The 13,436-nt window shown below is 32.3% G+C and overlaps 1 protein-coding gene across 1 annotated transcript; it reads left to right on the top strand.

The window, feature by feature from the left end:
• Positions 1 to 12,987, top strand: LOC149529225 (GDT1-like protein 4). The gene is made up of 5 exons (XM_089808121.1): positions 1 to 147; positions 276 to 374; positions 540 to 612; positions 1,180 to 1,265; positions 12,868 to 12,987. The coding sequence occupies exons 1-5, from the start codon at positions 1 to 3 to the stop codon at positions 12,985 to 12,987; spliced, it is 525 nt and encodes a 174-aa protein (XP_089664247.1).
• Positions 12,988 to 13,436: the final 449 nt, after the last annotated feature.

Here is a 13,436-nt window from a genome sequence, read left to right as displayed (position 1 = left end):
ATGGATACTTTGCAATTGGATATAGACTTTATGCAAAAGGGCTCAATTATGGAGAAGCTAGATATAATTAACGGTGCTTTGGAATCCCCTAGACTGGGTGTTCTTGATGGTTTTTTTACAAGTTTTTCTATGATCATTGTTAGCGAGGTAGTATTCTATTTTTGAACATTTTGCTTTTGAATTGAATTCATTGGGACCATTGCACCATAATTGCTTCTTGCAGTATGAATTTTAAGACTTCTAGTATGTTGATTACATTTTTTCTTCCCTACAAGATTGGAGATGAGACTTTCATTATTGCTGCACTCATGGCAATGCATCATCCAAAGTCCATTGTCTTGTCTGGTGCTCTTAGTGCACTTATTGTTATGATTGTAAGTAAGATAGTTACTCTAGCATTGTATATTTCCGGCTTCACTTTTGGAATATGGTGTTCTTAATGGAAGTGATTTTGGTAAAGACATCTTTGTCTCGTTCATATGGGGTCAGGCTTGAGAAAATACTGAATTGATTTAATTTGTATGATGCTGTGAGTGAAGGTCCTATCAACTGGATTAGGGCGAATAGTTCCAAATTTGATCTCAAGGAAGCACACAAAAAGTGTTGCTATAGGTAGGGAAGTGTACATACTATTTTGATGAGATACTATTCGACTTTCTTTTTGCATAGAGCTTTTTTAATATTTGGTCATATCAAAATTTCTTAGTGCTCTGAATTACAACCTCACCACATCTAGAGATCTATGATACTTAGTTCTCTATTATTTGTTTGATTGCATACTCTGTGTTCCTTACTTATTTGATATTTCCTTCAGAAAACTTAAGACACCTATGTCCTATGGTATTCATCATTTTGCATTTGAATGCAGTGGGTGTTAGAGGATCACAAATATAATCATAGAGGAAACATTTTCCATCAAATGTTAGAAATGAAACTAGAGTTAGAAATTGGTCAGAATGCTTTTGTGACTACACTTTTTGACTGATTTATGATCTTAAACAAATTAAGAAGGATAATTTTTGGATTCACATTCTTTCTCAGAATGTAGAAGACCCTATCTAGCAAAATTTATGTCCTGTGATATATGGAGACTTTATTCCTTTGTATGTGGTGGTCATGGTCGACTAGCTAAAATATGGCATTATATTATGATTATTAACAATTGATGTCTCTTTGTAGTTTTATATGCTTTTTTTGGCTTGAGTTTACTTTATATTGCCTGGAGGTCAGACTCAAAGAATTCACCAAAAAAAGAGATGCAAGAGGTATGTTAGTGTTTTCTCTCTCTTTACTAGACTATGAACTCTTGATATCAATTGGTTAGAGGATCATTTTTAATAGATTTTCTAAGAAATTAAGTTTCCATAGCACTTTGGATTATTTTAAAAAAAAATTATCTTAGTTTCTATTGATGTGATTTATATACTCCACATTTTTTGTAACTTAACATCATCTCTACAATCCAACCTTTTTCAAATCTTGTATAATTTCTACATATGTAGTTTATAAGTTTTATTGGCTCATGAGATCATTAGCAATTTTTATGTGCTTTCATGGGTTCTACTGGGTTGCCTTCTGTGACAGCTATAGTTTTAATGTGTTTGGTGCAGGCATTTATTTTGACATTTTTGGCCAAGTGGGAGATCATAGCCAAATAGCCACAATTGCAGTAAGTTGTCCCTTGGATTTACTCTTATCATTATGTTTTTTGATGATCTAGATAAAAAATCTTTAGAATTATTTCACATGTTGCTAGCTATTTACACTTTACAGTAGTTGTACTTCTGTTGTACTTGCTTGATAAGCTGATGGCTAAATATTTGTTTTCCTCTTTGAAGGCATTTTTAATTCAATTTAAATAATTCTATTGTACTATTAAAACATTTGTAAAAATTACATCTTCGAAGCTCATTTTTACTATTAGAGGATCATTTTGTAAATATTACATTTTGGTAATCATGCATGCATTGGTATACTTACTTGGTCCTAAGTTTACAATGATATATCATGAAAATTTGAATATGAAATCTCTCCAAGATGGGTTTATAAAAAAAAAATTCAATATGACTTCTCCATTAATTATAAGAAGGGGTAAACTGCCAAGCAAAGCTCCACTCAATGAGGACATGGTTGGAAGGGGAATCAAAGACGTAAACTGCGATAGTGTCACACACTATATATATAATGGTAATGATGATAATAAAATAAATAAATTATAATTTGCAATATATAATAATAGTTAGTAAAAATAATAAATTTGTATTACTATTATATAAATTTCCTACCAAAAATATTGTACAAGATGATGTACATGCACTTGAAGCTCTATGGGTCTATGGAACACTCCAAGCTATCTAGATTTTTTTCTACACCTTATATGTAAAGAAGTTTGTGCACTAAGTATTCATTTGTCTATATTTTGAGCATTCCACTAGTCTTTCCTAAGTATTCTCTACTCTCTATTGTTCCTCATCATATCTAGCTCCATCCACCAATATTACACACTTGCAAAAGCAATTGTAATATCATATTGATTGTTGATTTATTTTTGAATATTGTCATTAGGGGAGGGCACCTCAGAAATATCCTCTCTTTGAGGAACACATCCCAAGAGAGGAGATGGAATTTCCTTGGCATATTGGCCTTCTAAGGATCCCCTCCTCTTAGAAATGATGAGATTTAGGGGTCATGTATCCCTATGGAACACTGCTCTCAAAATTACCTAAATTGGTAAAATTGCAAGGAATTTTAGTAGCTACCAGTAGTATTCCTATAAATATTAAGGTTGGCTACATCTAAGATGAAGAATTATGAGTGTTGGTTATGGGAGAGTCAATAACCTCTACCTATACATTAAAATATGGAGTATTGTTTTATGACAATCAACCAGTGATATTGTCTAAATCTGACAGCAAAAATGATCCTCTAGTAGTAAAAATGAACTTCCATAGTTGGAAGCACTGAGAGTGTTAGATCATTTGTCATTTCCTCCTTTATTTATAAAATATTATCTCAATAATAGGTCGCAAAAAAGTTAACAAAAATGTTTGTGTTTTGCAGACTTTGTTTTTAAGTCTGATTCTAGTATGTACTCCTTGTTGGAGCATGAGGCTTCTGTTCACTCAAGCTAATGACAAAAAACTAGCTCTAGAGTTGAATGAAAATGTACAATTCCTTAAGAGTGATCTCACACAGAAATCACTATGCATATTTGAATAATTTTCACTATGTAACTAAAGAAATAACAATTGGGTATATTACACAATTGCGCAAGTGAACATGTGTGGTGGTGATTGTGATGATACTACTTGGAAGTGAATAGCTAGCTTCAAAAAATTATCTTTGAACTTTATCATATTAGTAACATTTTAGTTCATATGGTGTTAGTAGTAGCCCTCTGAACTTGTTTAGGAGGTTAGGTCAATCCTATAGCTAAGATAGCTATGAATTTGTAGCATTCAATTAATAACCATAATATAATTAAAATCAAACTCATTTGATGTGGGAGGGTCCAGGATCGAACCCACCTAAGAATCAAAAAAGCTAAAATCAAACATTTCCATTTTGGTATTAAGTCCTTAACAGTAAACAAGTTTTACCCTTTTAGACAAATCATATCAGAACACCTAATAACTATACAAGTAGAGTCAATTGCAATCTTCAATAAAAAGAGAAATCTCAAAATAATAAAATTTCAAATTAAAATATACGATTATAAAATTTCATTGAAAAAAGGAACCCAGACTTGCAATGATAACAATGTTTAATAGAAATGTCTCTTTGCATAAAGAAATAGTTTAGACAAGTATAGCAAGCCTCTACACTTACCTGATCAAAGAAATCACAAACCATGGAATGCACTCAATACACATAAGAAAAAAAAACCCTTCAAACCACTCATTCTCATAAGAAACAATTACTCGTACAAGCTAAGATACACAATAGCTAATCCATACCTAAACCAAAAATATTAAAATCATCCTCTCTACACTTCTACATAAACTAGACAGATGTAGCCTATTTCAAAGGAATGAACCTAGAGGAGTGAGTGGCACCAATACCAAGCCTTACATGCTTCATTGGCTTGTATGAAATAGAAAACTCTGCCAAATAATGTCCTATCATTTCAGGCTGAAATAAAAAAACACAAGAAAAAATCTTATTATTCACTATTTTTTTGTGATCCAAGGAACAGGACTGATGAGACAAAATATTGACCATTTGAATAAAGAAGAAATAAAATATTACCTTGATTTCAACTTGGTTAAAGCTCTTCCCATTGTATACACCAATGATGCTTCCAATCATTTCAGGCATAATAATCATTTACTAGTGTTAGTGCATATCATTAATTGTTTTTGTTTGATTTCCCTTAGCAAATGTGTTTGACGTTATTGTTTTATAATCCTAAAATGTATTGTCTTGTCTTGTTTTATAATCCTAAAAGTACTTTCCATATAGATCTGCTCTTCACTGTTAACATTATTCTTCAGTTGGTGCACATATTCAGCCTGCATTGATATCAATACTGCAAAATAGTTCTTGTTTTTAAACTATATAGTTTTGAGAGATATGGTAGATGTGAAATTATAGCCAGACTCTTATTAGAATGGAATCAATAACACCAAATCAATCAGCAATCAAATAGAAGGATAATAGTTGAGATTTTAAAATATCTTGAACATTTGATGATATTCCCTACTTGTTTGTGACAATCTAGCCATTTGTAGGTACATATTTACTATTTACTCAAAATTGTAGGATTCTATAATTCCATTTTCATTTTTTTATTTTTACTTTTAATATGGATGATAGAGTAATCAAAGATGATTGAATGGTATTTGCCTTGTGTTTAAAAAACTAGCAATATTTGAATTGGAAAATCAGGAGCATCGTGGAGGAGGGTTGGTCATGTTGGATATGATTTTGAAATTTACCATACAACATTTTTTAAGAGACATCAACCACATATGATAAAGATGATTAATGATAAATCAAGAAGGCTAGAGTTTTTCTAAGTGGTTTTGTGTTGCTATGAGTTATACTCTATTACAAGATAGGGTTAGTTCCTATACTCATTTTCTCAAGGTTCTCTATAGTAGTGTTCACTGTGACATGAAGCCCTCTCAATGACTTCACTCCATTGTGAGACAGTTCACTTTCTGTAGAGAGATAACTATTTCAAGGCTAAAGAAGGTATTCTTTTTTCAAAAAGACAAAGTGATGTCGGTATATTATGGAGCTCCTAGGAAAAAAAATTGTTGAAGGGGCCACCAAGCACCAAGTAAATTCCAAACTTTGCTTACTTTAAAAGGTACTTATTGAAGGGTAAATGGATATGCCTAAATTAAAAGTGAGGATATGGCTAGTTCACTACTACATTGTTGCAGGGTGTCACCACATTGCACTATCCACATCAAAAACTTTGCTACTAATGCATAGATGACAAAGAGTTCTTCAATCATCGACAATCCATCGGACAAATATTTTGTGCAAGATTTTATCAATTATGAAAGGTAGGGACTGACCTGATCTAGCTCAAAAATAATTTTCAGTATCCCATTTGAGGATATTATAGTGGTATCAAAGTTGCAAGACTTGGTAGTCTACTAGGTTTTATCGCATGCAAAGAAAAGGTGGTCAATGCTTGTAGAAATTTAAAAGAACAATGATAGGGTTAGATCAATCTCCATTATCAAGTGAAGAAGAAGCAAAATAGATGTTTTCAGACATGATAAGATTGTTGAGTGATAATGATCTCTAATTGAGTTAAATGGCTCATAACACATCTAATGGTAGGACATTGGTGCATAGAGAAGAAAGCAACAAAACTATATACAATAAGGTGCATTTCACTGGTTGATCCTCATTGTCTATGCCCACTTTATACAAGAAGATGAAAATGTACAAGCAAAATTGGTGGAGGAAAATGAGCAGGCTAAACCATTGGCTAAATATGGGAGCCTTGGGACCAAATTTCTAATCAGCCATCTCTTTCAAGAACTACTTTGGTGTCACCAAATGCACAAGGCCTAGACAAAACCAAAACAATCAAGGAGAACAAAATTATGGCTTGTAGAAAAAGTTTAGAAATTTTTCAATGCCTCTATAACTAATGTCAAATTCTCCTATACATTTTTTCCCAAGATGTCCTAGGATGGAGCGGCTGAAGGAGAACCTAGGTATGTATCTCAGGACAATGTAGGATTATTTGTTTGTGACATTAGTTAGATTTTAGCAAAATCTGAATGCCATCTCCTTGCAACAAAGATGCTGAGTGATGTTCTTTGCTAATGCATAGGGTCTACTTTGGGCTTTCTGAGTCTATTGTTTGAAGTAGAGACATCAAATTTTTTGGGAAATTTTGGTCCACAAGGATACAAGGCTCAAGAAGAGTGTTTCCTATCACACACAGATAAATGACCATGTACAGGTGATAAACATGAACTCAATGCAACTCATAAGAGGATACAAGAATTAGCATCCTCAATCTTGGAGTGTGTCACTTCCCTAAATTTAACATCTCTATTATAAAGCAGGTCATTCTCAACAAATTAGTCACCATTTGAAGCATATCTGGGTCATTTGCCTTCAACTCCACTTGACATAGCTTTGGAATAATAGGAAGAGAATGTAGGAGAAGATTTCTAAGGAGTTAGACATTAAAATTTTTTGAGAGGTCTAGACAAATTTAAGACATTACAATTTGTTGAGAGGTCTAAACAAATTTAACTCCAAGTAAACTACCAACTATAAAAAAACTCAAAATATGTACTACCAAAGAAATGATCAGCATACTACTTCTTTTGATATAACAAAATTTCAATAATGTGAGGATAAATTAGTCCCTATCAGACTGATTGAAGTTATAATGAAAGTTCTTTTGGTTCAGTTCTGTGTATTTTTTGTAGAGAAGCTTTCCTATTTGGATTCTTTTGTCAAATTTGATTTTGATTGAATTTTTTGTTATTTTATATATTGTATTCGCCAGCAAAGTATGTCTTTATTCTCCTCTGAACATTTGGCTTAAATTATTCACTAATACTGTATGATTTATTAATGTTTTGAAATAGTTTATATGTTAGTGCCTTTTTAAGGTTATTATATCTACTTCAATCTCAAGCTACCATGAAGATGCTGGTAAATTGTTTCAATTGTTACTACTTGGCAGTAATAGGTAACAAATGCTAAATTATGTTGTAGGCTATGACATATTCCTCTCTAGAAGAAACACAAATTTGGCATATTTATTTGTCATTAATGTATAGTGGGAGCTGTTATGTTGAAGTATCATGCAGATTACTTTCTACTTCTTACTATGAGGGTTATTTGTTCTTTATTAGATATGTCAATTTTTTAGGATAAGACCTGAAAACTGTAGACGAATTTCTATACTGATCGGATGGTACAAATTGAAAATAACTACAAGAAAAGGGGGTAAAATTAGCACACAAGCACATTTAGTCATCTAGTAGTAGGAGGAAAGGATGTACAATCTATTACATTTAAAATTTCACCCTCTTTCTTGGGTCATATATTATATTCGTTGGTCAATGGGTTTGACTAAAAAAATGTACAGTTGAATCATGATAGCAATATCACAATTTGACTTGCTGTGGAAAATATTTTAGGCTTATCTATTGATGAGCTCAAGGGGCTTTCTAATGAATGGGTCATAAGGCACAACACTTTTTGTAGGTTTTGCAAATGGGATTCCAAGTAGAGTAGTTTAGACCATGGAGGAAACTCCATAGTTAAGCCTTCTTGAGCTGGAGTAGTACTGGAATGGTTGAGCCTTTGAGCAAGTCATGGTGCTTCATCTTTGTGAGCACTCCCTCGATGCAATGAGTGCAAAGTGTTCATTCATTCTCATGAGAAATGAGTCTGTGTGAACTACTATGCATGAATCATGGTTCAATGAGTTTGACTCAAAAACTACACTGTTGAATCTTGATAGCAATATCAGAATTTGACTTGATGTAGAAAATATCTCCTACTTATCAATGATTTACATGTCTTAATTTTTAACATATTACTTCAATAATAAATACACCTTCAAAGTTTAGAGTTCAGACAATTTTGCTTTTCAACATTTTGTGGTTTTGGCATGATATAAGACAATTGTTGAAAACAGTAAGGTTTTTATATCTCCAATTATTTATTATAAAACCACTTCCCAATTTAGGACTTGTCATTTTGATGGTGCCCTTATCACTGATTTTAATTTGAAAAGTCATTTTTGAGATTATTGTTCTTAAGTCTGGAAGTTTTTCTTTGATGATAATTATGCCTTTAGTGTGTAGAACTATCTCTATTTTGTAACTTGTGATTTTGTTTAGATATGAAGCAATAATTGCATATGGTTATTGTTTTTAGTTTCAGTGGTTTATCATAAACTAAGTATCAGTTAAAGCTTGACTTGTTATTACTATAATTACTTTGTTGTTATTAATTTATTGTATTTTGTTTGTTTGGAAGTGGCTATAATGTTCCCAATAGTATCACTGTTGAGAGGAAAACATCAAGGGGCAAGTTTCAAGAGGAATTGGGAAAATAGGGGTAGCTCAAGAGATTTTACTATCAACCACTTGGAGAGCTTTTAAATAGTATCCAAACCAAGGCTCAAAATTTATCCTCAAAAGCTTAAAAAGATTTGATGGTTATTTTGCATTGGTTGCTAATTTTCCACATGCAATTTATGTTCATGCTTAATGCTATATTTGTATTGACAAGATTTAAATGCCCGATGCAGAGGTAGGGATGAGAAGTTCAGTTAACAATCTTAAAAGGGGATTGGATTTCTTAAAGTTTGGGCAATAGATTTGAATGTGGTGTCTAATTTTTAGGGGATTGAATTTTATGTTTTATTGTTTTGAATTTTGAGGTTGCATCCTAAAGTTGGTGTTTGATGCTTCTAAATTTGTGGACATATTTTGAAAGTGGTCGTTTCTTTCATTGAACATTTTCAACATGGATTATATTTTTTGGTGCATTTTTTTCTTCTTTTGTTCTTAGAGGTTAAATTTGCAGGTATCATTTGGAAGTGGTGCTCCAGTTGTTTGACTTTTGGATTGGATGTGATAATTTGTTTGAATATGTGCAAATTGAAGGCTTTGTTCATTCATACTAGAAATCCTAGTTGTTTCATTTGCTTTCTTAGCCATGTTAGCATTCCTTGCCTTGTTGTGAAGCCTTTTAGTTAGCCACATGTTAAGATGTCCTTCTCTTGTTCTTGGGACATTTTCTAAGTTCAAATTTTGATTGATGCTTATGGTGCTACTACATGATCATGAATTTGGCACCTTTATTCCTCAAAAATTTGAAACTTCATTCTAGTCAATTTTTCCTGTTAGTTAAATCATCTAATTTTCATCAAAATATAACTGAAGTAATTGTTAGAAACTCCTTTTTTTATAAGCTAGGTGCCACTTGTAGTAGCACAACATTAGGACTAAGATTCCTCAGCCAAGCATTATTTGACCCCATTCCGATGACATGGGTCCCTAGATCAAAGAGTAGCTTCAAATTACTTCTCAGATTCCTCAGCCTAATCTCATTGGCATTACTGGTCTCATTCAAATGATATTTTATTTTACTACTTATGAGCTAAGCTCAAGACCAAAGGGTAGCTTCACATTATGACCACATTCATCAGCCTAATCTCTTAGGCATGGTAGCTTTGTTCATTCTAGCTAGTATTATTCCTCAATTTCAAATGCACATAGGGGCTCTATTCATCCTTAATTTCTATGTGTTAGGGGCATGGTGCTTTATTTTCATCTTCCTACAAATTTTTTTAAACTTTTTCTATCTCTAGTCCCTTGTGGACATTAATATAATTTTCTTTTCTTGCCACATACAAGGTTTGGTTTGACTATTTTCTTTTGAAATGTTATCCTTAAGTTCATTTTGTAATGCTAAATTGTATTAATCTTTAAGCTTCCTTTGGAACTCAATGATTTCTTTTTTGAGGATGATTTCTATTTACTTGTTCTGCCTGCAATTTTCATTGTCTTCTTTTTCATGGGACATGACAATATTGTAGGCATAATCTTCTTGGTTAATTGGAATGTGCCTTGTGATCCATGCCATGGAGGATCCAATTTAAATCCTTTGTATGATGATAACTTATGAAGTGGCTATAAACCCCAGATGTAATTCCTTCAAACAAAGAGTAGCACAAGAAATTTATTAAGTTTGGCCATAATCTATACAATATTTATTAATTATTGTGCATTATAGTCTTTCACAATTATTATCTCGAATATGGATGGTCTAATGAGGGTATTGAAACCTGTGGATGAGAAATGACTGAGTGCTTTGTGGGAGCACACATAGGGAGACTACAACTTGAGTATTTTCCATTGTCTAAGCATGCATGTTGTTGATTACCTATGTTGTGGCAAATGATGGGGAAAGAAATTCAAACTAGTTTCCTAACGAGGTTGAGTGATTTATTGAAGTTGCTTTGACATTGATGTTCTGCGGAATAGTGCCAAGTCACTTGGATGTTTGAATTGATCTCTCTATTGAAGCATAATTTCTTAAGGACTTGTTTTTGAAGGGTGTAGATGACTCATACTTTTTAGTTCATTATGACGTATGTCAATGGAGGAAGTGTTAAGTTTTTGTCAACTCTTTTTACATGTTTTAGCTTTTCCCCCTAACTATGGCATGAAGTTAGATAAATTACATATGGTTGCAATACTAGATATTGATGTTGTTGGCACATTTACAATGAGCCAAGCAGAATTGAAGTATTTGAGGGAAGGTGGAATTGGAAAGCCTCCTTCAGAGGCTGGTGTTATTTTAAACTTAAGTGCTACAATATAGTACCTCAGCTTTTTGGTATCAAATTCATGTCTCTGCTGCAAAGGTTCATTTTTAATCATTATATTATTCTTGGATTAAGATTTGAATTAACTATTTAATAAATTTAAATGTTTCAGCATAAAAATGAGAGTCATTTTACTTACATAATAATTTAAACAAGTTATCTAGCAAAGTTTTGTTTTGTTTACATGTACCTGTTGATAGTCTTACAAGATCTATGGCTTTAGAGTGGGGGACAGATTATGAAATACGTGTAAATGGTATTGCATCTGCTCCAATTGAAGGTATTCCTAGAATGGACATACTTTTACTCAAGGAATTCCTAGGTGATCTTCGGAAAAACCAACCTCGTTATAAAGAAGGAGAAAAATGGGATGTTGCTATGGCGATCATCTATTTGGCATCTAACACTGGTTAGTATCTCTTGAACCTATCTAATAATCAATATTCCAATCTCAGAGATGGAAGCTATTTAAAGAAAAATATTGTTTGGAGGGTTTATTTGTTTTTAAATTTCTTTTCCATAGACTTGGAGGTATTTTTAAAAAAATTAACAATTTTTGAAAATTCCATGGTATAGAACTTTGAAAATAAGAATAGTATATTAGTCATACAAGAATGCTAATAGTGAAGGTTATCTCTAACAAAGGATCAGTCATACAATTGTTTATGTCCCTCTTAAAAGGTGTATACCTGATCGCTATAACTTTACATGGATTTTTGTATCATTCAAATTATCAGCTTGAAACATTATATATTCTTATTTTATTTATTTTCTCTTTTTTCCTTTTAACTTGTATTGCAAAATTCTTCAATTTCTAAAAATTAATGGAGACATATCTCATACCAGAGATGTGTCTATCTTCAAAACATGTCTCAGAAGGTGCAAGATGGCTCTCCCTGTACCAGTGCCTTTTTCCTTAGTTTGGAACTCATTAAAATCCTTCTATCCTAATCAATTTTCATCCACGCTCAGAGTGGTAATTAATCTACCAGATGAATTCTCACAAATAAGGGGCATTGACATGTTATTATATTTCTTTGAAGTGTTCATAGTTGTAAACATTAAACATTTGGTTTTCTTTCTTTTCTTTACAGATTTCAAGAAATTGTGCCATTGAATGTTGGGAGCATATTGGGTGTAGAAGACAATGGTCCTACTGCAAAATGGTTAGCCCTTATTCACCATACATTGAACAAAAATACAAGTTTTTCACCATATATCTTGGATGGACCAAAAGATTCATCATAGAACCTTGTAGTTCATATTCTGATTGTGGATGTTCTCAAACAAATCAGAATTCTACTTCTTACTAGAGTAATTCCTTCCAGACTTTGAAATTTCATATCAAACCAAACATTGAACTGATTAAATATCCAACCTTGCTGATTGTGTGAATGTGTCCCTTTGGAAACAGATATCTCAGTAGACTGCAATGCCTAGTTTGGATCAGTTTCATCATAGGACAAAAGTGATTTCAATGTAAGGCATTCCTTGTAATATTGGTGCGTATCTACATAGTTCCATGTTTGTATTTTTATATGTTGAATCAATGTAATTATGTTGTAGTAGATTTGATGATTGTCTCTGTTATTTTAGTGTGCTCTATTTTATTTTAACTCTATTTTTACTGTGACTCTCCTGCATAATTCTTGCAGAGAAAAAGGTCTTAAGTACAAAATGAATTACTATCTCAGTATGAGAGTCAACTATTGGAGAAGGAACATTCAGGTTGCCATGCATTGCTAAGAGATGACAAGGTATTATTTTGGTCTATGAGTTTTAATATTGCTACTTGTGTGGGAGTTGTGACCATGCTTTTTAGTATTTTTGTTGCTTACAATCTTCTACTGTTTAGGGTTTATGGTGTGCCTAAAATATCTTTTAAAACTAAAATACCACTTTTTTCTTGATGTTCTTTCTAACAAAGTCCATTCTCTATGTGAGAATATTAACTGGTTTCTCTTGTACGAAATTCAAGTTTCTTGTTAATATATTTTGTATAACAATTTTACTATATTTTGCATTTACAGAATGCTTTTGTCCAGGTGAAAGGCCCCCCAAAGAAAGACACAAGCTTTAAAGAATTAGAGAGTGAAGAGTCTGAAGAGGATATTGTACAAAAGGTAGATTGCTTAATCTCTTTGCAATGAGCATAATGCTAATTAACATACTAGTTTGCTTCAAGTTGTTTTTATCTTTGGATTTTAAAAAATCCTAGGCAAAATGCCATGTCTATTCAGCAAGCATTTGATGCTTTTGAAGTATCACTCTCATAGTTGCATGCATTGAATTATTTGCATATGTAGATTATTTGAGTTTGTTCTTCAAGAGTGAAGCATTTTGTTGTTCAAATACTTTTTTCTTTGTAATTCTTGACAAATATCAAAGCATCTATTTATGTGTGCTACTACTGGTTCAACTGTCAAAAAGCATTTGTTGACAACTCTTATTTATTTACACAACTCCTTTTTTTTTTTCATGCCTGAATGCATGTTTTTTTAAACAAATATTATTAAAAAATTAAGTACACTTTGCTAATTGTTTATAGTTAAGTTAGTTCCTCATTTGAAATGACTCTATGGGGTGTAGTTGAAATTGT

Source organism: Cupressus sempervirens, chromosome 11 (assembly GCF_028749045.1).
Source record: "Cupressus sempervirens isolate cs-2001-9-10 chromosome 11, ASM2874904v1, whole genome shotgun sequence".
Classification (NCBI taxonomy): Eukaryota; Viridiplantae; Streptophyta; class Pinopsida; order Cupressales; family Cupressaceae; genus Cupressus; species Cupressus sempervirens.
The sequence above is the reverse complement of the archived record's forward strand: the minus strand, read 5'-3'. Positions and strand labels throughout refer to the sequence as shown.